The sequence below is a fragment of the Trachemys scripta genome, chromosome 1 (genome assembly GCF_013100865.1).
Source record: "Trachemys scripta elegans isolate TJP31775 chromosome 1, CAS_Tse_1.0, whole genome shotgun sequence".
NCBI lineage: Eukaryota > Metazoa > Chordata > Testudines > Emydidae > Trachemys > Trachemys scripta.
Genome location: NC_048298.1, coordinates 286,631,457 through 286,658,977, shown reverse-complemented (window position 1 = coordinate 286,658,977; position 27,521 = coordinate 286,631,457). Strand labels below are relative to the sequence as shown.

Below are 27,521 nucleotides of genomic sequence, written 5' to 3'. Positions count from 1 at the left end.
GCTTCTGGGTACACATCTGGCTCTGTTGATTTGTTTCTTTATTTCCTTGTGTGGGTATCGTAGTTTTGAGAATGATCTTGTAGGTGTTGGTCTCTGTCTGAGGGGTTGGAGCAGATGCGATTGTACGTCAGTGCTTGGCTGTAGAAGATGGATTGTGTGGTGTGACCGGGGTGGAAGCTGGAGGCATGAAGGTAGGCGTAGCAGTCGGTGGGTTTTCGGTATAGGTAGCCATCTTAACAAAGGCCCTGAAATTATCAGTTTTTCTAGTGTTTTATAGTGTAGGAAAGACTGAAGATTTATCTCAATTTTGGGAGATATTTGTTCTGTAGTTAAAATGTCTGTTTCTAAAGAGAGGGGAGAGCATTGTCAAGGTACTTGAAAGATTAAATCAAACCCCAAGGGAAGTAGAAAAAGTGTGTGTGTGTGGGGGGGGGGGGGGGGTGTTCTTTAACAAGCACATAGAAACAAATTGAACCTCAAACAGGTTCTAAATGAGTCTGTACAAATATTTATCTAATTATCTGCTGAGGATGAAAAGTTCTTTAAGGGCTAAATATTATGGAGATGTAATTTTTAATGAGACCAAAAAAAAATGGAATCCCTACAAAAAGTAGTTTGCTAAACAAGCTTTTCAGCTATGGAACAATTTGCAGTTAAGGTAGTTAATTGATCTCTGTATGTAAAGACCAGAGCGTGCATATCAGTTACTTAATTAGCATTGAACTTGGATGCATTCTTTACCCACCAAATATATCTCAGCATTATGTATTACTTTATTTATTCAGTGCTTTATTTATACCATGTCTGTGGTGTTTTACAAACGTTAGCTTCCGAAGGATGATACATTCTTGCAATGAGCTCTGTGTGGGTGGACCCTTTGCATGTGTGAATCTTTTTGCAGGTTCAGGGTTTAAATAGGACAGAAATTAGCCCTTGATGCTACAGGATTTTTGTTGCTCTCCTTTGTCTTGTCTTGCTTCATCAGTTAATTAGAATTCTTTAATGGTGTCAACAAGCATGTGGACAAGGATGATGCAGTAGATATAGTATATTGGACTTTCAGAAAGCCTTTGACAGTGTCCCTCATCAAAGGCTGTTAAGCAGTGAACACAGTCATGGGATAAGAGGGAAAGCCCTCTCATGGATCAATAACTGGTTAAAAGATAGGAAACAAAGGGTAGGTGTAAATAGTCAGTTTTCAAAATGGAGAGAGGTAAGTCGCAGGATCCCTTGGGGATCTGTATGGGACCAGTACTATTCAACATATTCATAAATAACCTGAAAAAAGAAGTGTAAACAACGAGGTGGCAAAGTTTGCAGATGATACAAAATTACTTAAGATAGTTGAGTCAGAATCTGACTGTGAAGAGTTACGAAGGGATCACACAAAACTAGGTGAGTAGGCAACAAAATAGCAGATGAAATTCAATGTTGACAGATGCAAAGTAATGCATATTGGAAAACATAATCCCAACTGTACATACAAAATGATGGAGTCTAAATGAGCTGTCACTGCACAAGAAAGATCTTGGAGTCGTCATGGATAGTTCTGTAAAAACATCTGCTCAGTGTGTAGCAGCAATCAAAAAAGCTAACAGTATGTTAGGAACCATCAGGAAAGGGACAGATAAGATAGAAAATATTATAATGCCACTATATAAATTCATGGTGCACACACACTTGAATACTGCATACAGTTCTGGTCACCCCATTGCAAAAAAGATACGTTAGAATTGGAAGAAATACAGAGAAGGGCAACAAAAATGATTAGTGGTATGGAACAGCTTCCACATGAGGAGAGATGAAAAGGACTGGGACACTAAATCTGGAACAGAAGTCTCAGGGGGATATTATAAAGGTCTTTACCCCTTCACATAACACAATAACAAGGGGCCACCTAATGAAATTAATAGGCAGCAGATTTAAAACAAACTTAATGCAGTGCACAGTCAACCTGTGGAACTCATTGCCAGGGGATGTTGTGAAGGCCAAAAATATAGCTGGGTTCAAAAAAAAATTAAGTATGTTCATGGAGGATAGGGCCATCAATAGCTATTAGCCAAGATGGTCAGGGATGCAACCCCATGCTTTCAGTGTCCCTAAACCTTCAACTGCCAAAGCTGGGAGTGGACAATTGGGAATGGATCATTTGATAACTGCCCTGTTCTGTTCATTCCCTCTGAAGCGTCTGGCACTGGCCAGTGCATAAGACAGGATACTGGGATAGACGGACCTTTGGTCTGACCCAATATGGCTGTTCTTCTGTTCTGACTGTGAAGAGAATAACTCTCTCCTGAAATTCCCTGATAAACAGGGACAATGGAAATTGACAAAGATGGAAAATCCACAAATTCTAAGGATTGAGGTCTTTCCGGACACTTCGCTATATTTCTACATAATCTGTGGACCAGATGTTATATGTTTGATCATGTCAGAGCACAGTTGTCTGACATGTAGGCGCATCTGTATTCTAACAAGTGCTTTTTTCTGTAAAGTGGACAGGACAGCATGCTTATGTTTGTGTTATACCATCAACACTACTGACAAAATGTTGGAAGCCAGATGCAGCTAACTATGTACTGACTCAATTAGACTTGTAGACCTCTACAAACAATTTTAGGGAATCATTACTAATCATTCCGCAGAAACATTGATTAACTAGAATGTGCCCATGACCCTGGAATCAGAGCACAACCAAAATTACAAAGAGCGCAATCAGTCTGAAAGACTGCAGTCTGCCTCTTGCTTTGTCACACCAAGAAAGAACATGACAAATGTGTGTTTTGTTTTTATCGCTTGCCATCTTGAGGTGGGTTATTGTAGGAAAACCTAATCTGAAGAGATTTTAACCACCCTCAGAACAAAATAATCTGCCAAGAGACTCAGATCCCCTGCACTTGCAAATTTCAGCCTAAGCACAATCACCTCCAGTGTCTTTGAAGCTTAATTGGCATAGTGAGAGGTGATCTAAGAGTTTTGGGGTACAACCACTAACGGCTGTGAAGATCACGGTTTTAAGTTGGACTGGGAGCCAGTACAGAGAGCCCTGGGCTAGGGTGGTGTATTCTCATAGTCATTATGTAAGAAGAGGGGCTGCCTGGTGTACCCTCTGGAGCTTTCACTTTCAACCTGAGGTTCAGCATGTTGCAGTAGTTGAGTTTAGAGGTGACAAACACAGAGATCACCTTGGCTTGGTCTGTGGCTGATGAGAGGTGTAACCTCTTGAACTGCCGAAGAGTATAAAAGGAATTTATGGTTACTGATGTCATTTGCCTGTCCAGAAGTGCATAAGGAGCTCAAAACATATGCCCTACTGTTTGTGTTAATATTAAGTAAATTGGAATGGATTACATGGTCAAGAGGTGCAGATAATTTAAAATAGGGGAAACATTGCGAAGGCATTGGAAATGTGACTATTTTTTGAAGTAACACAGAGGTGAGTGGGAATTCTACCTTAAAGGAAATGTATGTGCTTTGAAGTTGGAAAAACATTTATGCGAAGTTCAGTATTCTTAAATGTAACCTCCCCCGTAAGTAGGATTAGCTTACTTGCGCCACTCGGCTGGTATTACTGAATGAAAGAACAGTAGACCAAGAAAGCTAAAATAATCTCTTTAAGAAGGATGATGATGACATGCTAATGCTAAAGTTAAATTTAAGACTATTATTCCTTGCCTTTCTAGCTTTCCTGCTTTTGTGAGAGTGACAACTGTAATATATATTTAAAATTCTTGCACTACAGAAGAGAGAAGAGTTTTGGCTTTTCTGTTTTGCATGTTTAAATCACACGAATGTTGATACTTTATAGGTTACGTGTATTAAAGGGTGTTTTCAATTTTATTTAAGGTCAAGTGCTTTGCTTGTATTGTTCTAAGTCATAATTTGGTCCCGTTAAATAGCTAAGTGGAGAGAGCGCACCATTTTAAAATCATTTTGATCTGAATGTGTGACTTTGTTCTATAATAAAATATTAGAACTGTAACACCTTCATTTTGAAATATGCTGTTGAGATAGATAATTTAAGAAAACTCCTTATTTTCTGTTTGACATAGTTTAAAAAGTAGCTGTTATATTGCCTCATCTGGAAAAGAGTGGATAGACATGTTCAGTGTTACAATATAAGAATGTCAAAAAGCATCTGTCTAGAATTTTACAGATTCATGCTGTGTGTGTATTTTCTGAATTCTCTGGTGACTGAATATCTTAAAATGAATGGTTTAAAGGCTATAAAAAGGGCACAGAGGCCATTTAATTTGAATAAAGAGTAGACAAGTATTAGGAATTTGCCAGAACAGTGATCTATAGGCTTTCATTTATAATTTACTTACTGCTGCAAATATTTTCACAAATGTATGCAAGAATATAAGAATATATTGAATAACTAGTTTCATTTTCCTATGCCAACGTGTGCCAAAGTACTGTGGAGGCAGACATATGAACGAACACCTTAAAATTGTGTAAGGATTGTAATTTTTAAGGTGAAACTCCTCTGGTAGCCCAGGAACTATGAGTGTGAATTTTGTGCCTAAACTACACCATCCTGTCAGCTTCTTGCTTCTAACCTTTCTCATCATAAAAATCCTTTTGTCTTTTCATATGAAAAACAGATTTTGCTCTTTTAAGAACCACCTATAACAGTCCTTTAGATTAAAAAACCCTCTCATGTTGTACGATGAGGGTCAACTGCAAAGGGATGATGCAAAAATGAAGCATCGTATTATTGGAAGTGGTTTCCCCAAGCAAATTCTAAGGCATCTGATGAGAAAGGGAACTTGGGTCCTAGGGTTTAATTAACGGAGACCAAATTTCGTGAGACTTTCCATCGTGCATGTTGTTTTATGTTTTCTAGTCTAAAGGTATAGTGTTGCGCCAATAGGTGGCGGCATTGGAGTAGCTAAATGTAAGACTAGTGACATTGTTATTGAATTCCAACATCAGCTATATCCGATCCTTTCTACCCAGGCTAAACTTTGCATGTGTAGTTTTTCTGCAGGCAAAAATCAGCCTGTGCATCTTGTAAGCGAATCATCTTACATGTTGAAAGGGTTTAAATTGGGCACTGGATCGTTTTGTTTCTGCGCTGCTGTTGCCACCCAAATTCTCCGACTCTGCAGAGATCTGCTAAATGCTCATGCGGTTCCTTGCAAATCGTAGTATTATAACGGGGGAGAACGGGTCTCCTGGCCAGGGGTCTCCTGATGAAGGGTAACAGGATTTTGGTGATGGTTCACTGCTACCGAAGTGATGCAAAGGAGCCGTTCTGGCGGTGGGAGGTTCCGAATGACCGGCCAGCCAATAGGCACTGACTCTCTTGCATATATTATGCAATAGGACTGGAACCTCAGGTTTTCTGCTGAGTATAGAAGAGCTGACCTCGGAGATTTCTTTGCGCAGCCCTAGGATCAGCATCTTCCAGGATCATACCGCCACAAACTGGTGTTTTTTTCAAAATTCTATCTCTCTAGCCAGCCTCCTACCATTCCCCCGTGGCGGAGATTTAACTAAGATTAATGTAGATCAACAGAGAATCTCTGCATTATTGTTTTCTTTGGGGGGGGGGTGTTTCTGGCTGGAATTGCATGAATGCCCAATGTTGTAGAACAGTGGCAATGGATCTAGGAGTTTATCAACTAAGACATTTTTCAATTTCTTTCTTGTCATCCTTGCTGGGCACCGACAATTCTTCTTTGAGACTCGACAGTAGGTAAATAACTCTGGTCTAAAATGGGCTTGTTTTCCTCGCTGGAATATTTGCAGTAATGCAGGTGAATGCCAGGGGGCTGATTCCTTTGTCCATCGGACTGGGCAGCACTGGGAAGCTGCAGTGGCACGGGCGGTGTGTTTTACATTTATCTTGTGAGAGATTGAATCTCCGGGACACGGATCGCTGTTACCGCATTATGTAATTAAGCTCCATCTTTGTGGGTTATTAGGGAAAATGTCCGGATCTTTGATCCTGCTGTAGCGGGCGGTTTGAGGTGGCTTTACAGGTTGGTTTTTCTGCATTGAAGCATCCCGATGACATAAACAGCAGTATTAAGTCACTGCGGGATATATTTCTCAGCAAGCTAGTTATCAGTATTCAACTCTCTTGTCTTGTAAATAATTCAGCTGCTGATATATCTTTTTCCCCTCTTTTCAGCTCCTCGGGTGCAAGTGTGGTAGCTATTGACAACAAAATCGAGCAAGCGATGGTATGTACCGATTGTTTAATAAAAATACAATTAATGTTTAAAGCGCGAGTTGTGAATAGAAGTGTTCACGATATCAAGGTTCTCTGGGTAACATTTAACCGATGCCTGGGCGTATTTTTTTAATAGTGAAGCAGCTGGGTTTTTTTTAAATACAGTGATTGATCAAAGGCTTCCAAACGCGAGGAATGCATACGTTTCCCTATAGATGCCTTAAATGACTATGACGGCATCGCATTCAGGGTTCTGCCTTTTTAAAAATGATCGATCCTGACTCCGGGGGGGGGGGGGGGGGGAGGAGGGTGAAATAATATTTCCACTCCAATTTTTTTTTTCGAAATCCCCCAACCATCCCAGCTGGATTATCCCTGGAAAATGGGACCAGCCACAGTGTGCTGATGGATCCAATAGGGGCATCCTAAGCTGCTTTAATTCCCATGCTTGCTGGCAATGGAAGGTAACGTGCCTTGGAGCTGGGCTCTTGTACGCTGGGGCTGCTGCCCTGAAGTGCAGTGGAAATCATGGGCTCTGTTGCGCGATGGGGGAGAAGCGAAGCCGGTTAAAAAAAAACAACCCCTCCTCCAAAAACACACACACAACAACCCACAAACCCTGTGTCTGTGCCTAATTTTTCCTGTTTTTTTGATTTCCGCCTTGGCTGCTCTTTGTTATTGGAGCGGTGCCTGTAGCTGTTCTCACGGGATTCTCTGCCTACTGTTGCTAGGCAAACTCCGAACCTTTAACTCCCGGCTATAAATAACTCGGCAGCTCATTGGCTGAGGCGCGTGGGGGCGGTCGGCCGGGTCTCTTTGACGTCACTCTCGGTCACGAAACACTGGAGGGAGGGAGGGAGGGAAATGCGGCAACCTGCACTGTAAGAACTAGCTGCAGCCAGCTCCACGGAGGCTGGGCGCGGGGGGGCGGGGAGCAGTTGTTGCAGGGGAGGAGGTGCCTGCTTTTACAAACACACGGCGCCGGCCCGCGAGAGCAGAGCGGGGCTGGTGCCTAGATCCGCACCTCTCATCAGTGAAACCCCACTGATCCCAGCCCTCCTCCGAGGCACGTCCGCGAAGAAGTGCCGGCTGGGGGGTGTGGATTATTGGAAGTGGAAGACAGCAGCACGCGGCGGGGAATTTAGAGGCTCGGGCTGGCTTCCTATAGAAACAACCCTCTCCTTCCCCCTTCCAGCCTGAATCAATTCGATGGTATTTTTCTATTCAGATCAATTAATAGGTGAGCTGGCCAGGGGAGGGTGAGCCAATAGACAGAGTAGTGGTCAGGTTTGTAATGAGACTGGCCTACTTGGACGTCCAACATTTCTTGTGTGTATTCTGGGTGCAAAGGGAATGCATGTTAATCTCCAAAACGCTTTACAAGCGCTAGTAAATGGAGGGGAGATTTCTCGGACCCATCTACCCGTGCTTTGCTGTCTCAAAGCTGGAGCCACATCTGCCGCTTGCCTTAGTTGGGTTGGATTATTGTTTCTCTGGCTGAGCAGCGTTGTATCCCTGTCCTAAGGTTGGACCTCTTGCCTGATTTGTGCGCTCTCTTTTGTGTTTCAGGATCTGGTGAAGAGCCATTTGATGTATGCTGTGAGGGAGGAAGTGGAGGTCCTCAAAGAGCAAATCAAAGAGTTGATTGAGAAGAACTCCCAGCTGGAGCAGGAAAACACTCTGCTGAAAACACTGGCCAGCCCAGAGCAGCTCGCCCAGTTCCAAGCACAGCTGCAGACTGGTTCTCCACCTTCTTCCCAGACGCAAGGGACAACACAACAGCCTGCCCAGCCGGCATCACAGGGCTCAGGACCTTCAGCATAGTCTCCAATGTCCTGGCCTTCGTGGCCAGTATGCTCTGGACTACCCAGAGAAAAGAGGACAAGTGGAAATCTGCCACAGCCACCCCCTCATCCATTTCATTGCACACTGCAGTCCAGACTCAAGGACTCTGTACACTGCATGCACCATCACAAGAAATTTTTTTTCAGTATTAAGCACTCATCTGTCCTTTCTTTTTGGCTAAAGGAGTTCTTATTTTTAGGTTGGTGAATAAAAAACACCACAAAAAAACACTATTTTCCAGAGAATTAGCACAAATGCACTGGGGACTTGAACAGTTTCTGCAAATGGCTAAGAAATGGAGTTGCATGCTTGATTTTTGTTTTAAATCTTCCATCCATCCACTGCTGTTACTAATGCAGGCATGAAAAAATGAAGAAATAGACTGGAGTAAAAGTGATGGATCAATACTCCTCCCCCCACCCCCCATCCAGTTGGGATCCAAAGTAAAGACTGATGCATAGGATCTAAGGGTGAAAGGTAAATTCAGTGTTCAACACTAAACTGTCACCTGAAACCTTAAGTGCAAATATGTTTGCGCTGTTTTCGGAAGCCGTGGACAGGTGCATAAAGCTGTATTAGAGAGAGAAGGTAGGTGACAGTTGCGATGTAGGATCATTACAATGAAGGTTATTTGCCTAATGTATATTTGTGTATTTAGTGTAATTACTTTGTAAAATAGAAAACTGTAACTACTATTTAGGTTGTACAGATTGAAATTTAGTTGTTTCATTGGCTGATCTGATGAAGTTTGGATAGTTGTTTTTTTTTTTTAAATGCTACATAAATAAGAATACACTTATGCAGCTGATCAGAATTTGGCAGATTTATGCTGATTGTGTAATTTCTGAATTTCCCTGGCTGCTGAATATTTGAAGTAAATCTTTGTTCACTGTAGTTTGGTTTAAGACAGGAAAAAAACACTTCAAAAATTATCAATTCCTGCTAGCGCAAGAATAAAACAAAATGAGTTTCCCAGTATGGATTTTTGCATATGATCTGTATAGTAGTATGCATATGTTTTTGTGCATGTTATCTAAACAGTTGTAACACGTCAATGTATTTAACTGTTGCACTTGTCAACCTTCAATAAAGCATAAGATGTTGATAAATAACGACTTCTATATTGTAAGGTTAACCATAATAATTTTGACAAACATCAGTGCAACCTTCCAATGTAACCTGCTTAAGTTGTTTTTGGACAAAGATTTCTGTACTAAATTCTGTTTGTGTTTTTTTTTAAACTTTATAATATCACTTTTTTTAAAAGTGAAAATTAAAAATATAATTGCCATATAACTGACTTTAAAGAGGTGGGAAAAATACTATTGGCGGGGGGGGGAGGGGACAGAGGAAATCTTAAAATGAAGTGTGTAAAGGAGGGGGCCTGAGTATCAGACAAATGCTCCCTCTTTTGGTCCAATCCTGTGAGATGCTGACCAGCTCTTAGGAAGTGCTGGGTACCTTCTGCTCCCTCTATAGTAATTAGTGCAATAGTATGGACATCTGTCCCTTGTACAGCAATGAACCTGTAAACCTCAGACAACAATGGTTCCCTTAGCAACAAACTGCACCTCCTCATGTGGGACTAGGCATTCCCCTGCTACGCAGCAGCTCAGAACCATCCAAGTCCATGTGGTAAATCAAGTAGGTACTGTAGCTTCCTGAATTCATCACTCTTAACTGTATGTACTAGCTAGAGCTTTTGAGTGATTTAGAATGTGCTGTAAAGTGGGTGTCCAAGAATTCCTCACTCTCTCATCCTCATCACCAGAGTGGGAAGTGAACTGGTTTCTTTCTGTTTGTGAAATGGGATGATGCAAACTTGGAACACAGCATCAATTCAGCCTTGTAAAATTGTCATGAAAAATTATCAGCCCAGACACAAAATCTTGCTCACTGTTCATGTTCAGCACTACTGTTGATTTAATAAAATTATGTAAACTTGGAAATCAGGCCAGTGTTACAAAATGCATATACTAGATGATGATGATGCCTGGAATTGGGAGATGCTGAAGAATTTGCTACTCCATAATCAGAGTGCAATTTACTAGTTAGGACCATAATGAACTAAGGAAGGAAGTCCTACATATTTACAGTTTTCAGCCAAGAATTAAAGATAAATTGGTCAAGTATTTAATAGTAGAACATTTAAATTTGTGTTATAAGGTCCTCACTTTTTAAGTTAGATGCGCTAAAAATTTGGATCCAATAACTAATATACAACTCTTAAAAGATTGGTGGAAAGCTTTTCTCCTTTCAGGGTCTTGTTTTTGTTTCTTTTGTAACTACTGATATGAACACCATAATACACACACACACATATTTTATGGTCTTCATATCAGTAGTTACAGAAGAAACACAAAACCAAGATATCCATAAAATCAGGAGTGGCATTTCTTACAGTGCTTTAAATTTTAGTGAGCAAGCAACTGCAGCAGGGGAAAGTAGAACACGAAGGCCTGGTTACAGAAAGAACAGTTTTGTCCTAGAATGTTGATTTGTAATTGAATTCTTACACATTTAGGGCCTGATCCTGCAAAGACTTAGGTATGCGTTTAACTTTACACACTGAGTAATCCCATTGTCTTCCATGAGATTGATCACAGTGTGATAAACTAAGCACATCAATAAATCTCTTGCAGGGTCAGGGACTTGATTTGTAGTTTGATTCCGGGATCTCAATATTTTATTGAATGTATGCTTTAAAAAAAAACAAAAAAACAACCTTCTATAATGAGGTGGGCTCATTTGAACAATGTGCATTTTAAAAATACAGCCAAATTAAAGATACTAGTTGCTTTTTTTGTTAAGACTAAATTGAAGAAAATTCAAAATTAGAAATAACTAATTTCAGTTGATTTATCAGGGTTCTAATAAAAGGAATGCTGATTTTAGTGATTTTTAAAAACTTACCTGATAGTGTCCCATTGTTTTTTTCTCAATTTTAGTGCTCTCCAGAACAGCCAGGGCAGCTTGTTCATTATACACATCTAATTTTAATACACCTCTACCCTGATATGACGCTGTCCTTGGGAGCCAAAAAATCCTTACCGCGTTATATCGAACTTGCTTTGATCTGCCGGATCCCCCCAGAGCACTGCTTTACCGCGTTATATCCGAATTCATGTTATATTGGGGTGCGTTATATCGGTGTAGAGGTGTACATGATTTCCGCATATTTGGCTTGTTTAAAGATATCCCACTTCTGTGCAAACTTGAGTATGTTGAGACCATGTGTGAACATTAGATTTATACCTTTTACCTATGTTAGTGAACAACCAAGCCATATTTTCTGTTTAGATTTTTAGACTATGCCCAGTAGCATAGTGCCTAAAAGAAGACTGAAAATTTGAGTTTAAGGAGAGGACTCCAGAATTTATTTGGCATAAAGTACAGTTGAACATTGGAACAAATGAAGGTTTAGACTTGCTTGTCTGTGAAGAGCTGTTTTTCAACACTGCAGTCCTCTTATTAGGTATTAGAACTGGCTGGAGAAACTTTGATAGAACCATATTCCATGGGAATATGTCGTTCCATCAAAATCAAACTGCTTCTGGAAATCACTGAGAAATTCACCAGAATTTCATTTAGGAAGAAAAATGGAAAGTTCCAACAATGTAGAAAGAGCCTGTTTTGACATTTTTTGCGATGAAACATTCCAATTTTTTGTTTTGAAACAACTGTTGAATTTCAGAGGGGTAGCTGTGTTAGTCTGGATCTGTAAAAAGCAACAGAGCCTCCTGTGGCACATTATAGACTAACAAATGTATTGGAGCATAAGCTTTTGTGGGTGAATGGTATTCACCCACAGCTGCGTCTGACGAAGTGGTGTTCACCCACGAAAGCTTACGCTCCAATACATTTGTTAGTCTATAAGGTGCCTCAGCACTCTTTGTTGCTGTTTATATTAGATCCTGTACTGCAAAATAGAAGTCAAAATCAAGATAAATATTTTCAAACCACTCAAAACAGGTTTTTTTGTTTTTGTTTTTTGTTTGTTTTTAAATTTTCCTGTGCGGATAACTGAAATTTCCAGTTTTTGCTCCTCTGAGCTAAGCCAGATTTTGAGATCTCAAAATCCTTAATGAAGTAGAATTTCCATCCTCTGTATAGCTTTTAGTTACAAAATCCTTGTCTACACAGTGCTGCAGTCAGGTCTACAGGGGTGTGGACTGTGGAGTGCTTTAGCTGTCCTGTATAGACCCTGCTGGTGCAAACTAAAAGGTAGCTAAGTTGCGTTAACAGCGTCCTGTTTGAAATAGGGCTACAATGCTAACTTGGTACCTTTTTAGGTCATGCCAGCAGGGTCTTCGTGAGTCAGTTAGAGTGCAACACGTTAGAGCCCTCTATAGTTCATATCCCAGTAGTCCAGGCTTTGGCATCATGTAGATAAGCCCTTAGTTTGTCATTTTACCTTCCCACTGGAATTTAATTGCTGTTTAAAATAAAGCAAATATGCAGCGTGACGAGGTGTGGTAGTATGGATAGAAAAAGTATTCGTCATATAGACAAGTAGTTTCATATCATATTCCCCTCCCCCATTTTCCCCCTTGTAAATGTCTATATGCTTTTAAAGCAAGGACAAGTTCATATGTTCTCATATGTGCCACCATTCTGGGTGCATTATAAATACCTAGATAGAAGTTATACTTACCTAACATGGTATTTAAAGATTACACAATCTGTACCTGAACATATCTTCTAAACAATGGTGGGAGGCATTGCAATACCTTGTGTACGAGTGCCTCTCCTTCATTCTATATGGAGTAATTGTATATCCTGAAAGGCAACCCTGTATGCCTCGGAAGGGGGGGGGGGAGGAATGGCTAGTGAAGTTGTAAATGGCTACTAGGGAAGTTTACTGTGGAAATCATTTATGCCCATAGTAAACAAATTCAGATGTATACAAAGGGAATTATATGCCCCTCCTCCTTTATAAAGGGAAAATAGGAGTGTGCAAAGCTTGCTGAGGATGGAGAGGATAAATTATTTTACTTTTAACACTTTCCAAAATTCTAGTTAGTACTTTTTCATTTACATTTTACTGGTTACATTTTATCAGCAGCTAGTTGACTTCCAAATAATAATGGTTAAAAAAATGTTTTTACTTAGATTTCTATATTTTACCACATTCTCTCTGAATACATTCTGGGTAGAGCGGACTTTTAGCAACTTGTAAATCTAAGGCCTTCTCTATATTGAAAATTAGCCCAACTCAAGTCCCTGGCAGCCAGTAATGAGCATAGCTGCACTGATGCAAACCCCTGACATAAACAAGGGAAGTCATGATGTGCATTGGGGGATCTTACCCTTGTTTGCCTAAGGGCAAGTTGCTGTTTTCTCTGTGCTAAAGGAGAGAGTTTGAAAGCATTTGGCATTGGCCCAATCCTCCTCCCATAGAAATCAATGGGACATTTTACCCTTGACTTCAAAAAGCGCAGAGTGAGGTCAACGCTGGGTGCTTTTGAAAATCCCACCCTAGAGCGTTTGCATCATTTGCTGGTCAGCGTCTGCTGGAGTAGGGTCTAATTCCTGTCAGAAGGGAGGTTAAAATCAACAATGATGATAAAAACAACAATGCCAATAAGCACATTTCCTTACAATGTAAATACCTAGAAAAAGGGAAATCATTGGAAAGCAAAAGTCAACAAAGTGTCGCTTGGCTACAGTGAAGCAGAAATTCCCCAATTGTTGCCTTGCATTGAAAGGCATCTGGTGCAGTCCCACTGCCTTCTCTGAGGCCTTGGCTATACTGGCAATTCACAGCGCTGCACTTGCTGCACTCAGGGGTGTGAAAAAACACCCTCCCCCGAGCACAGCGAGTGCAGCGCTGTAAAGCGCCAGTGTAATCAGCGCCTGCAGCGCTGCACGCTCACTCGCAGTGCTGCAAGCTATTCCCCTCGGAGAGGGTGTAGCCAAGGCCTGAGGTTTTTTGGGGAAGGGGGAGAGAGACGTTGTGGATGGCCCTAGTTACACAGCAGCTTTTCCAAACCAATTTTGACAATGCTACACTTGGGCTGGCCACTGAAGGTAGGTCAAAATAGGCTTTTTTAATAGTTGTTTAAAACTGTTCTTGAGTTTAGGCTGGTAATGCACAAGTAAGCAGGCCAATTTGCATTCTCTAGTTATTGTGTATTGAGCATCTCATTATAAATCTCTGTTGTCCTGCTCGGGTTCTGAAACCTGGCACGGTGGGTGGGTCTCAGGCCCTGAGCTTCAGCCTAAGTGGGAACGCCTACACCTGCTATTTTTAGAGCCACAGAATGAGCCCCACAAGCTTGAGGCTGTGGAGACACTGTGCCATGTTTTGGTTTGGTTCAGGATTTTTCAGTGTAGATGAACCCATTAATACCCGGCTTTACAATGCAGTGTAGACATACCCTTGATGTCTTCACAAACTTCTGTTCTTAAATTTAACCTCCTTCAGCCCACTCACTGTGGATCCCATAGTAAATAATGTTTATTCTCCCTCCATTAGTTTTATCACTGAGGCAAAAGTTTGCCTTTCTGCTGGTGCTCTGATTGCAGCTCAACCACTCAACATCCATCAGGAAGGACAGCTGCAATTTGATCAGGTGTGTTATCAAACTTTAAGATTTCAACATAGTTTCTAACTTTGGCAAGACTTTTATGAAGCAAAATCAATCCCTGCAAGAATTCTGTCCTCTGCAGCAAGGGTTTGCCCCAATTACAGTCTTTGGTGGCCAGCATCCAATATAGCTGCACCAATGTAGTCTTCTAGTACAGAAAATGAAAGATGAAACTTGGCTCAGTGCAGCTTATTCCTGCTTGAAACATGGGTGAAGTCCTCCAGTGCAAGTCACAGCTTTCCTTGCTCTGGGTTTGCCTTTGCAGCAGTGTCTGGCTGCTAGTGGCTGAAATTAGGACACATCCCAGTGCAAAAGCAAGGCTTTTGTCTTGTGGAGCAGAAATAGACAAGCTACAACAAAGTCCTGTCTAGGAACGTGGTTTGCTCTACTGCCTCAGACTATTGGGCCATCACGTCCAGAATCCTCATACTTCAGAAGAAGACAGGACATGTCCTGACTTAATGGCAGTAAGTAATTTGACCTTTCTTCTTTCTACGTATTGATATGAATGTAGAAATTGATGCAGCGATATAATGGTGGAGCAACAAAGCCCATTTGTTTGTGTTAACTTTTTGCAATCTCCTAACTGGTAGCAGAAGAGACTGCACCGATGGCACTATAGACTGGAGTTGCCTGTTTATCCAAATTGCACATCGGTGACTGAACAAGCGCTCCTCACACTATCCCACCAATGTGCCTCCACCATCACTTCCAGGAACAACTTCTGGAAACGAGAGGTGTTGTCTCGTTTTCCTGCTCAGGCAATTGTTAGTCTGCTTGCTCAGGCTGCCAGCAAGGATTACATTCTCAACTGTGGTGGTCTTGTGATGTGGCAGCAACCCTAAGAACTGGACTAAGCCACCAAACTCTTTTCAGATCAGCATGAGACAGTAACGGACAATAACTACCTCCCTAAACCACATAGAAACTCGTGATGTAGCAGTAAAAGACTTCCCATTACCAGTCCCTTACACCGTCCGGACCCGAGACATACCAAAGACTTGTGTATAACGTTCTTAACTGACTTAAAGTTCTTTATTTAAAGTTCAGTCTGAACCATTCTTTTAGAGCTGGCTATAGAAGCTCACCCAACCACAAATGAAAGCTACTGGAGGGGAGGTTTTAAAAAAAACCAAACAAACCAGAGTCTATAAACAAAAGCAAAAGAAAGCAAGAGACTATATTTAAAGTTAGTTCAGTTTGTGGCATAGTCAGATGTCTCCTGCTCCCAGGCAGCCTGTTCAGAATTGCTAAAGAAAGGCAGCACTCTCCTAGCTGCCATGTATATGTACCCTTGAGGAACAGTTCTAAAGCTGGGTGTTAGCTACATATTGGGGGTGCAGCACATCTGTCTCCCCCAGTGGTCTCGCATCTACTGCATGCTGAATTAGAGAGATGATGGGACTAAGTCCTGAGAGAGAGTCCCTGGGAGGGCTCTTAGTAAGGAGCAGCAGCTGTCCTTCAAACTCAGTGAGATCTATGTGAGAGAAGAGTGATGCCAGTGTAACCCACAGCTCAATGTGTATTATGCATCCCTCTCTCTGCCTGATCCACAAAGGATATGCAACTGTTACTGTCTCCACCTGTAGAGCCTGGCACTTCAGTTTAAGCTGTATAGACTTAAATATTCAGTTCTGGAGGTTCTCTCGTTCAATTCCTTGTATGTGTTAGCTAGCATGTGGCTTGTTGCACCAGTGTATCTATTATTTACTTACATAGTGCCATAGATGCACATGGCCTTTACAAGGCATGGAATAATTTCGGTATTTCCAATGTCTGTATGTAGAGATGCTGAGGTGCTGACAGTCTTCATTAAGATGAAAATGAGGTAGAAGCTGACCACGCAGGGAAGCCTAAGAGGAGGAAAGGATGCAGCAGAGGACAACACAATAACATGGTCTCTGGAGAGGCAAATGCAATGTTGAGGGAGTATCAAAGCAGTGGTGAATGTTTGCAATATATTGTATTTGTTGCTTTTTTCACTGTGGGAAAGACTTTAGTTTATAATTCTCCTGGATTGGAAAACAGACATGGAGGAAAAAGAGGTGGCATGGTCCATGGGGCCAGGAAGGGATTCTAGGCATATGGGCCAGCATGAAAGCAGGCACAGAGTTGGGCGTGGGAAAAGGACATGAAGGGGTTGTAGTAAAGTGGCCATGATAGGGTTAACTGGTTTATCCAGAGTATTATGGGATGGAGCCATGCTCCACCCCAAGTTCCTTCCTGTTCTGTAAGTGTGAGTTTTCCCTCCAGTCTGTGGGGCAGATCATGCAGTTGAATAAAGCACCAAGTTCCCAGCCAGCTTTTCTGGGAGTAGAGCGTTTGTTTTAGTTCAGCTGAGTGGTCCCTTTACAAAAGGGGTCATCCACACAGACAGCTTGCGCTAAGCAAACCCTTCCAGCATCCACTCCAGTTCATTCCTGTGCTGCAGCAGAATCTCATGAGCAACAGCATGTGAATGCTACCAGGAGGAGTAACAGTGCCAGCTTGGAGGGTTGACCTCTGCCTGTAACCTTGAGAAGTTAGTTGTGTATGAGATCTAGGGCTGAAATGGATTGAGGGAGGGGCTCCTGTCCTTTAGTCCTGTTGAATACCCTTTACAATGAGTGGCAACAGCTCTTTGCTAGATGAGCAGGTTAGCTGGCTGTTTCTGATTTTTAAAAAAGAATTGGCTTAAACCTGACTAAAGCCTCTCCGTGCACCAATGAAACACTTTATAGGTTAATGTTTAAATTGCCACAATTAGGCTTTTGTGTTGACACCCTATTGAGATGGATGGGAGCAGTTCACACTGCAGTGCTATTGTTTTAGGACTTGATTACACTAGAGTGTCTTATTTTGAGTTAGCTGATTAGCCATTGAACTCCAGGTGGTTAACAGGTTTCTAAAGGCTGGTCTGGATATTCCCCTTCCCACCTCCCCCACACACACCTCTGGGAAAAAAAAAATCCAAATCCAAAAACTTAGTTTTGTTTCAGGATGCTGATGTTTTGGGTTTCTCTTTGGCTTCTCTGCCAAAAAATAAAATGTTTACCGCTAACTCGCTGGAAAATCCTAGTGGAGACCAGGAATTGTCAGTTTTCCTCAGTGTAGCTAGTCTAGCTCAATGCCATGTGGGGGGTATAGTGCTGACCTTGACCAGGTACATCAAAGTAAAAACTATCTGTTTTACTTCCCGATAACAAGCTTGATGTTCAAACACATCTTGTGTTTTTGTTTTCAGTGATGATAAAGCCTTAGGTTGTCAGTTAACTTGAAATAAAAACTTCAGTGTAGAAAAGCCTTCAGATATCAATGCATCTGTTTCCTTTCCATTCCTCACAACCAGAAAGATTTAAACTTTCATTACAAAAGAAAGTCTAATTACATAGTAAGGAGGAGGAATGTTAAAGATCTGCAGGACAACGGAGGGACTTAGAGAGGATGCAAATTCCACATGTGGATTTCTGGTGGCTCTGCTTATTAAAATCTTGCCCAGATTCAGCACCATACATAAACCAGATAGAATTCCCGCTGCTACATGATACAGTGTGTTCTTGAGCAGAAAGTGCCACCACTTGAATACATAATGCATAGTAAAGTGCCAGACATAAAATAATAAATCATGACACTGGTGCCGCAATGCCAGAACATTGTTTTCTGAACCTGTATCCCTTTGTAAATGTTACCAAGGACTTAATACTGATAAAAACCAAACCATTCTGAAGGGTTGATTTGCACACTTTTTTTTTTCTGTTTTAAGTAAATCATTTGAGGAACTGATATAGTTCATGTCAATGCACTTTTAGTGGTATAAAGGTGATTATATCAGTATATGATAATTTATATCAATATAAGCACCTTTATACTGGTATATTTATTTTAAAGAAACACTGGCAGATTAATATATAGTGTCCTTGCCTGTGTTCCTAACAGCACCTACAACTTATTTAAACTCAAAGAATTTTGAAAAAATCTAAATTCTTATCACCATTTGTATTGTTTGTTTGCATCAAATTCAGTTTAGACAGGGGTAGGCAACCTATGGCACGCGAGCTGAAGGTGGCACGTGAGCTGATTTTCGGTGGCACTCACACTGCCCGGGTCCTGGCCACTGGTCTGGGGGGCTCTGCATTTTAATTTAATTTTAAATGAAGCTTCTTAAACGTTTTAAAAACCTTATTTACTTTACATACAACAATAGTTTAGTTATATATTATAGACTTATAGAAAGAGACCGTCTAAAAACATTAAGTATTACTGGCACGGGAAACCTTAAATTAGAGTGAATAAATGAAGACTCGGCACACCACTTCTGAAAGGATGTCGACCCCTGGTTTAGACATTGCAAACCATCTTGACAGTTTCATTTCTGTTTTGATTAAGTTTCACTTTCTGATTTTTCTATGTTAACACAGCGCAGAACAGCTGGATTGCAGACACTGTGGGGATGTTTCAATTCAAACAAACCATGGTTATATTTAAAACAAAACTAGATTAGATTAAAAAAAAAACTACACCCATATTTACATTTTTGCTCTAAACTACCAGGCGGTATCACCTTTTGAAAACATTCTGCTGTCAGTTACAGGTTGGGACAGTCGATCGTTGTTTCGTATCTGTACACAAGCATCATCTGTATTACAAGGACACTGCTAAAGTACAGTTACGTCGGATCTACACCATAAAATGAGACTGTGTTTACAGCTAGAACTGCAGTATTGCCAACTCTTGTAATTTTATCACAACTCTCATGATAGCTGAGCTCTTGGCATCCTGTTATCTCATGAGAATCTGAGCTCTCATTGGGGGAAAAAAAAAAAAAAAAAAAAGTAAATTTCTAGCCCTCCTGGTTGTGGAGAGAAGCTTGAAAACCTGAACTGAATGTAACCTAAAGAGTCAGAAACCAGAAGGCAAATAAAAAAGAACCCCAAGTGTATTAATTTTCCAAAAGCTTAGTATTTTTGAGGTGTTACTCATGAGTTTCTCAGAGGCTTGGGGTTGGTGATACGGGAGCTGTGTTGTAACAGGCCCACCTCCCTCTCTACCCCACCCCCTCCAACATAGTGATTGTGATGTGTACATGGATCCTCCTGCAGCAGCATGCGCTGCCTTTGTTGCTTTGATGCCCTGATCCTGCACTGAAGTAAAGAGGAGTTTGGATGAAAACGAAATACAGGATCTAGTCCCAAGTTCCTAAGGGCGATGTGAAAGTTCTTCCTGTCCTGTGGCAGGTTAAATCATAACAAAAACAGCAAGCTCCATGTTTAAAAAAGCAATCACATTAAAGAATCATTCTGATTTTCCACTTTGTACAGACTATCTGTGTCAATAATTCAATCTGTTCAATAAGGGCCAAGAAAGACCACCGCGATTTTTGAAGTAACAAAAAGACAAATGCTCACTTGCCTTTAGCTTTGCAAACAGGTAAAGGGCTGTAGCTTTCCTAATTGGTGTCCCACAGTACTGTAACTGAATATAACCTCAATAAGATTAAACTTTGCTTTCATTTTAGAGGCAGTGGCATTTACTCTTTCACCACAAAAGACTCACTGCAATGCTTTTATTATACTGTCTACAACCTAGCCATTGTGTGGCAGCTACTGCTCCGTATTATATAGCTAGTACTGTAAAAGCCCTTTTACTAGGAAAGTAATAAGCTGTAAGACCAGGTATTATTCTGTGACTAAAGAAACAATATCCTTACAATCCTTGCTACTTTCTCACAGTCTCATCAGCAGCTGAGGGCAGAGCCAACTTGTGAGAAATTTCTAGAAACGAGCTTTCTAAATTCCAGGTTGTGTTTTGCAATAAAGGGTCAAGAAGCATTGTATATTTTGTTCTCTCAAACCATCGGTTAGATCAAGCAGACTTGAAAATAGCAGCAACCTTTACAAAAAACAAAACAAACACTAACCACAATAGTGACTGTATCGTTGAACAACCTTTAAAGTGTGTTTTAAGTCCTTGCAGAACTAAACAAGGCTGTAGAAAATCAGTAGCAAAGATTAGCCTTTAAAGAAAACATAGAAGTTGGAAATGAATAAGATTCATTAGGTCATTCAGTCCTTCTCCCTGCCAATACAAGGCTGTTCCCTACAGTATGTTTTCTAGTGTGTTCAGCTTGATTTTAAATGTTCCAAGTGATGGGGAATTATTCAACCAACTACCACATTTTACCATCAGAAAAATTACCAAACAGATAAAATCGAAGTGCTGGAGCATTGTTCCAGAAGCCTCCTGTTTCCATAAACCATGAAAATGGAAATACAGAACATAAGTTGGTGCCGGGGCAGATGTATACAAGCAATGCTAAAACAAAGAGCTTTTCTGTGATGGATGAACACTCAACAGTAATTAGTTAGTTAGTAAGGCCCTTTGAAGAGGGAAACTGCTATATAAATGTGAAGTCTCACATCATCCTTTTGAAAAACAGTCTTTAGAGGAGGGAAAGGAATGAGTGTCTTATGAAAATGTATCTCAGAAAGAGATACCAAGAGCTCCATTTGTCATGTTAAATGTTAGTGTATAATACTTTGCACTTACATGATGTTTTTTGTTCACTGAGCTTAAAGGGCTTTACAGACATTGCCACCCAATGCCTCTATAAGATAGGTATTTACAAATGAGGCAACTGTATCAAATACTGATACTACAATAACTATTGTGACAGGGTGCTGAGTGAAAAGCACCTAATCAGCCCCTGCCACTCCAGCCCCAATCAAGGGGAATGGATTGGGGCTGGTTGGATAGTCCTGTGTCTGCCAGGTAATGGGCAGCACCTGCCAGCCTCATTAGCCAGGGCTATAAAGGCTGGGAGGAGGCCAGGCACTGGGGGGACCTTGACCTTGACCTTTGGGTCTGTTGCTGGCCAGACCTGCACTTGGCAAAGTTGGCTGCGAAACCTGTACATAGGTGGAAAGTGGTGGTGGGAAAACAACTGTAAATAAAGAACACTGGTGTTGCTTCAAGCTGAGGTGTTCCTGACTGATTGGAGAGGGCAACAGTGGCTGAAACAAGAGGGGACCAGCGTGCGCCCTCGCTACACATGGGAACTTGTCTGGGATCTGAAGCCAGCACAAGAGTTTGGCAGCCCGGAGATGGAGGGAACCCTGCAGTGACTAGCAAAGCAACAGGAGGAGATGCAGAAGACGCTGCAAGCCTTCCAGCAATCCCACGAGCTAGAGAGGCAGGCTTACTCGCCTGGCAGGCGGAGCAACAGAAAACTCTCCAGGACTTTATATATATATATAAAGGAGTAGGCCAATGTGCAGCAGCAGCTCCTACAATGACTGGTGAGTCCCCCGGGAGGTGAGGGTACCCACGCAACGGCATTAGGCCTATGTAAGATGGGCTCTGCCGATGACCCAGATGCCTTCCTTTGTACCTTTTAGCGGGTAGCCATGGACACCGGATGGGATAGGGCAACATGGGCCCTATGACTGGCTCCCTGTCTGGCTGGTGAGGCTCAAGCGGCCTATATGACGATGAGCAACAGCCAGGCCAGGGACTATGAGGTGGCGAAGGCGGCCGTCCTAGACCGCATAGGGCTGTCGGCGGAGAAATACTAGCAGAAGTTTCAGTCAGCCAGTGGACGGTGGGTTTGCGGCCCTAAGCCTTCACCCAGAAGCTGACAGATTGGGCCTCGCATTGATTGTGGATGGATACCCAAATGGTGGGGGAAATCATGGACTGGGTGATGCTTGAGCAGTTTTTACAGGGGCTCCCAGAGAGCGTGCGAATCTGGGTCAGGCGACACCAGCTGGGCACCGTGGAGGCCGCCGTTAAGTTAACGGAGAAGTACACGGAGGCGGACTTCCCCCGAAAGGAGGGTCGGACCTGCCGGGACCTAGAGTGGGGAAAAAAACCCTGAGAAACACTTCTCCCCACTTCCCCCTGGGAAGGGCCCAGAGAGGAAGGAGGAGACCAGGGGAGCTCCCCCGCCACCCCCGGTCGCCCTGGACAGCTCATGTGCTGGCAGTGTGGGCGGCCAGGACATATAAAAGGGGGGACTGCCCGGAGATGGAATGCAGCCTAGCTGAGTTTTGCAGCTGGACTAATGTTGGAGTGCGGGGGAACAGGCGAGGACTAGCCACCATTCCAGTGCGGGTGGGAAGAAAGCCCCAGAGGGCCCTGGTGGACACGGCCTCGGCCCGCTCGCTCCTCCAGAGGGGGCTGGTAAAGCCACATTGGCTTATCCCCAAGGCGAGGATAAAGCTAGAGTGCCCCCATGGGGATTGGGAGCAAGGGGCAGATTTGCCTGGAAACGGCTTGGGGTGGAGGGGTTACTGTACCCACTGGTACTGGGGACAGACATGGGCCCCCTCCCAAAAGAGAAAGGAGGCAGAGGAAGGAGACCCACCAGCAGATAAGGGGAGGGACCCCAAAGAAGGGAGGGGAACCCCCTATGTTAGTGGACACCAGTGAGGGGGAGGACCAAGGTCCCCAGGGAAAACAAGGAAAAAACCCTAGACAACAGAGCCCGAATAGGGAAGGAAAAGGAGCAGAGGGGGAGGGGCCAAAGGAGTGCCTCAGAATAGAACTCCCAGGTAAGGAGATCCAGGGAGTGCTCCAAAACAGAACCCCCAGGTAAGGAGGCCCGGACTAACCTTGATCCCCTGCTAGGGAAAAATGGGGGATCAGCTGAGAGAACAAACCCAAGTTTGTGACTGGTGTGAAAAACTATGGGTGGCAACGGACTTGAGGGGCTGTTTCCCTCCCCCCTCCCCAAGTATACGTTCTGTGGGTGGGGGATGAACAAACCCCACAAGGACGACGCCTGGAGATCACCCATTGGGAGGCGAGAGACTCCCCCGGAGTAACCCCCCGGTAGAGGGAGAAGAGGCTGGGCTAGGCCAAACCTAGCGGTTGCTTAAGAGGGGAGGTGTGTGACAGGGTGCTGAGTGAGAAGCACCTAATCAGCCCCTGCCACTCCAGCCCCAACCAAGGGGAATGAACTGGGGCTGGTTGGATAGCCCTGTGTCTGCCTGGTAAGGGGCAGCACCTGCCAGCCTCACTAGCCAGGGCTATAAAGGCTGGGAGGAGGCCAGGGGCGCAGGGCTTTGGGTCTGTTGCTGGCTAGACCTGAACTTGGCAAAGTTGGCTGTGAAACCCGTACATAGGTGGAAAGTGGTGGTGAGAAAACAACTGTAAATAAAGAACACTGGTGTTGCATCAAGCTGAGGCGTTCTCTTCAATCAGTCAGGGGCAACAGGGGCCGAAACCAGAGGGGCCCAGCGTGCGCCCTTGATACAACTACAAAATGCAGTATACTGTATTTATTAGTAGCACTAAACTGTGCCTAAATAGGAAAGACTAAAGCATTTGACATGGAGTGTTAGAGATCCCAGCTAGCTAACTGATGAAGGGATCTGCAACATTCAGATAATTTTCTGTCTTAGGCTTCTGTCCACACTACAAGCGAGGGGTGTGATTCACCTGCTTGTGCACACATACTCATGCTAGCTCAAGTATAAATAGCAGTGTAGCCATGGTATAGTGGCAGTGGGGAGAGCTGAGCTGTGCCAAATATGTACGCACTGGTTTAAGGCGACACGGCTCAGCTGTGCCTCCACTGCCGCTACCAGTGCCACTGTAGCTGCACTGCTAGTTATACTCAAGCTAGCTCTCATTGAGCAAGTGCGAGTATGGGACATGAGCAGGAATCACACCCCTAGCTTGTAGTGTAGACATAGGCCCTACTCACGCACTGTACCATATTCATCAGTGATATTGCACAGCATGATACATGCATGATACATGGTCCCTTCCAGTCCTATGATTCTATGCTGTACTTCCCTAAGTGCCTTTGCTCTGACGTGTATACTCTATTTATCCTTCTATAAATAACAATACAATTCCGAAAGGTGCTGTTCTGTGCAGTCTTTCCCTCACGGATTTGTCACACCTTAATCCTTCCCTGCATTATCCCAATCCAGGGCTTTTCCTCACCAACATCTGACAACCCTACTGTTGTTCAAAGTTATGTTCAACTATGGACTAGAACGAGACCAATACCTGTAAACTCATTTAACTTATGAGCTAATAATTTAGACTTGGTCAGAAAATGGTAGTTGCGGGCGGGGGGCGATTGGAGGGGGAGGTTTCCACGGAAAACTGACTCTTCAGAAAATTTCAAAAAGTGAAATATTTCAGCCAAAAACCAAAAATATTTTGATTTGGAAATGCTTCTGAGGTGCCTCATACCCCCATTCTCCTCTATAGGCTAGACTCCCTCGTTGGACTACATCTCCAATGATGCACCATGGTCTCCCACCTTGGTGTGGGGAGGCAGTGCATCCGAGGAGTCCTGGGCCATGGTGCATGGAGAGAGAGACAGTCTTGGCGACACTTCTCAGGTACAAATGATATTGGGGGAATGAGGCAGCTGAATTACAACTCCCATGAGGCATACGGCAGCATAGTCAAAATGAAATATTTTGTTTTTTTAAATAAATATTTGAAACTTTCTGCAGAAAGCAGACATTGTTCATTTCACTTTTCAAAAAATGTATTGAAACCCCAGTTTTCCATTTAAAAAAGTTTTGATGCAAAACTTTTGACCAACCTTAAAACTAATGGCAGAGCCGGGAATAATCAGCTGTGTGACCCTGAGCAAGTCACCTTCACTTTTCTGTACCTGTTTCTTCTTCCACTGATTATCTGTCTTGCCTATTTAGATTGTAATCTCTTCTGGGCAGGTACTCTCTCTTCCTATGTATTTGTACGGTACAGTGCACAAAGGGGCCCTGATCTCTAGGTGCTACTCTGTGTAATCCAAGTAATTACAGCATGGTGTACTCAGCAGCTTTGGAAATCAGGCCACTTCTATTGAGTGCCTAAAAATGGAGTTAGGAGCTGACAATTGTCCCTAACTTTTTAAAATAACTGGGGTGGTGGTTGTTTTTGATAGCTTAAGGGCAGATTTTTCAAAGGCACCCACTCACTTTCTGTGGGAGTTGGATGCCTAACTCTCCTTTGTGCCTTTGCAAGTCCGTCCCTTAATGGATATCTCTATGCACTGATACAACAGGTGAGACCCCACAGCACCTCATGTTAGTTGGGGTTGGGAGCAATATTCAGTCTGTGGGGGAAGGGAAAAGAAATGTATTCTGCCTGTAGCAACTGAGAGTAGATCATTACAGACCAGCATTGCCATCTTGGAGACTACCTGCACCCTAGGCAAGCAGTGACTGTAGCCGCTCCATTGTGGGTAGGATTATAAAGAGGGGCTGGGAGAGATAGCAAAAGGAAATATTTCAGAGTAGCAGCCGTGTTAGTCTGTATCCGCAAAAAGAACAGGAGTACTTGTGGCACCTTAGAGACTAACAAATTTATTAGAGCATAACCTTTCGTGGACTACAGCCCACTTCTTCGGATGCATACAGAGTGGAATAAATATTGAGGAGATATATATACACACATACAGAGAGCATAAACAGGTGGGAGTTGTCTTACCAACTCTGAGAGGCCAATTAAGTAAGAGAAAAAAAACTTTTGAAGTGATAATCAAGATAGCCCAGAACAGACAGTTTGATAAGAAGTGTGAGAATACTTACAAGGGGAGATAGATTCAATGTTTGTAATGGCTCAGCCATTCCTAGTCCTTATTCAGTCCTGAGTTGATTGTGTCTAGTTTGCATATCAATTCCAGCTCAGCAGTCTTTCGTTGGAGTCTGTTTTTGAAGTTTTTCTGTTGTAATATAGCACCCGCAGGTCTGTCATTGAATGACCAGACAGGTTAAAGTGTTCTCCCACTGGTTTTTGAGTATTATGATTCCTGATGTCAGATTTGTGTCCATTAATTCTTTTGCGGAGAGACTGTCCGGTTTGGCCAATGTACATGGCAGAGGGGCATTGCTGGCACATGATGGCATATATCACATTGGTAGATGTGCAGGTGAACGAGCCCCTGATCGTATGGCTGATGTGATTAGGTCCTATGGTGATGTCACTTGAATAGATATGTGGACAGAGTTGGCATCGGGCTTTGTTACAAGGATAGGTTCCTGGGTCAGTGGTTTTGTTCAGTGATGTGTGGTTGCTGGTGAGTATTTGCTTTAGGTTGGGGGGGCTGTCTGTAAGCGAGGAAATATGCTCCTAATATTATTCCCACTCATCCAGGCAAAGATAATTTACTTTCAGTCTCCAACAGTTTTTGAAACTATAATAAAAAGAGAAACACAGTGATGGTTCAGGTCCTTGATCAAAGTTGAGAAGGGTCTTGGCTTTTCTCTCCTATATCCTCTCTTAAAAACTACATTTTGAGACCATAATTAGGGGGCTCAAATTTGCAAAGATGTTTAAGGGAGTTGGATGCTACCTACTTTAAGCCTCTTTGAAATCCCAGCTTAGCGTTTTTTTGGGGGGATTTTCAAAGGCACAAATGGTAGTTAACGGTCTAAGTCAGTTGTGGTTAGTCACCTAACTGCCACTTGTGCGTATGCAAATCCTCCCTCTCCCCCACCGTGTTGGGAAATGATCTTTCCCTGTCCTGGTGTGCAACACTAGGAAGAAGTTTCTTTAAGGTGGACATTCAGCATCTACAGAACAATCATCACTTTATTAAACATGTTTGGGGGTTCAGAAAGGACTTTCTGAAATAGAGGGATATGAAAGAATCTCAGGACGCCAACCATTTCATCTAAATCTCCTCTTGAGTCACTCCTGTTGCTTTGGGAAGGGAAGGCTTTTCTTTGCAAACAGCTTTCAGAGGATTGGTAATCAAAGGAAAATCCTGAAACCATCCTGCTGTGAAAACATAATTCCTAAATGGCTATAACATGATAACTATTCTCAATGTCCTAACTGAGTTTTTAATTAGCTCTTGTTCAGGCAGACCTTCCAGTAGGGCTGATTTCTCATCTCACACCAGTGTAAAACAGTTGCAACTCCAAAGAATGTAACTCTAGTGACTCTTGATT

General features: G+C 42.7%; 1 protein-coding gene across 10 annotated transcripts in view; it reads left to right on the top strand.

Moving 5' to 3' along the window:
• The window catches only part of TSC22D1 (TSC22 domain family member 1), a 134,101-nt gene extending 124,831 nt beyond the window's left edge, over positions 1-9,270 (top strand). For 3 of the 10 annotated variants that reach the window (XM_034758441.1, XM_034758444.1, XM_034758445.1), the window contains 2 exons: positions 6,143-6,194; positions 7,754-9,270. In XM_034758441.1, the coding sequence (XP_034614332.1) occupies positions 6,143-6,194; positions 7,754-8,008 (307 nt within the window). In that variant the 3' untranslated portion in view covers positions 8,009-9,270. The other 7 variants (XM_034758443.1, XM_034758442.1, XM_034758446.1 and 4 more) reach the window with 7 other exon arrangements.
• The last annotated feature ends 18,251 nt before the right edge of the window (positions 9,271-27,521 follow it).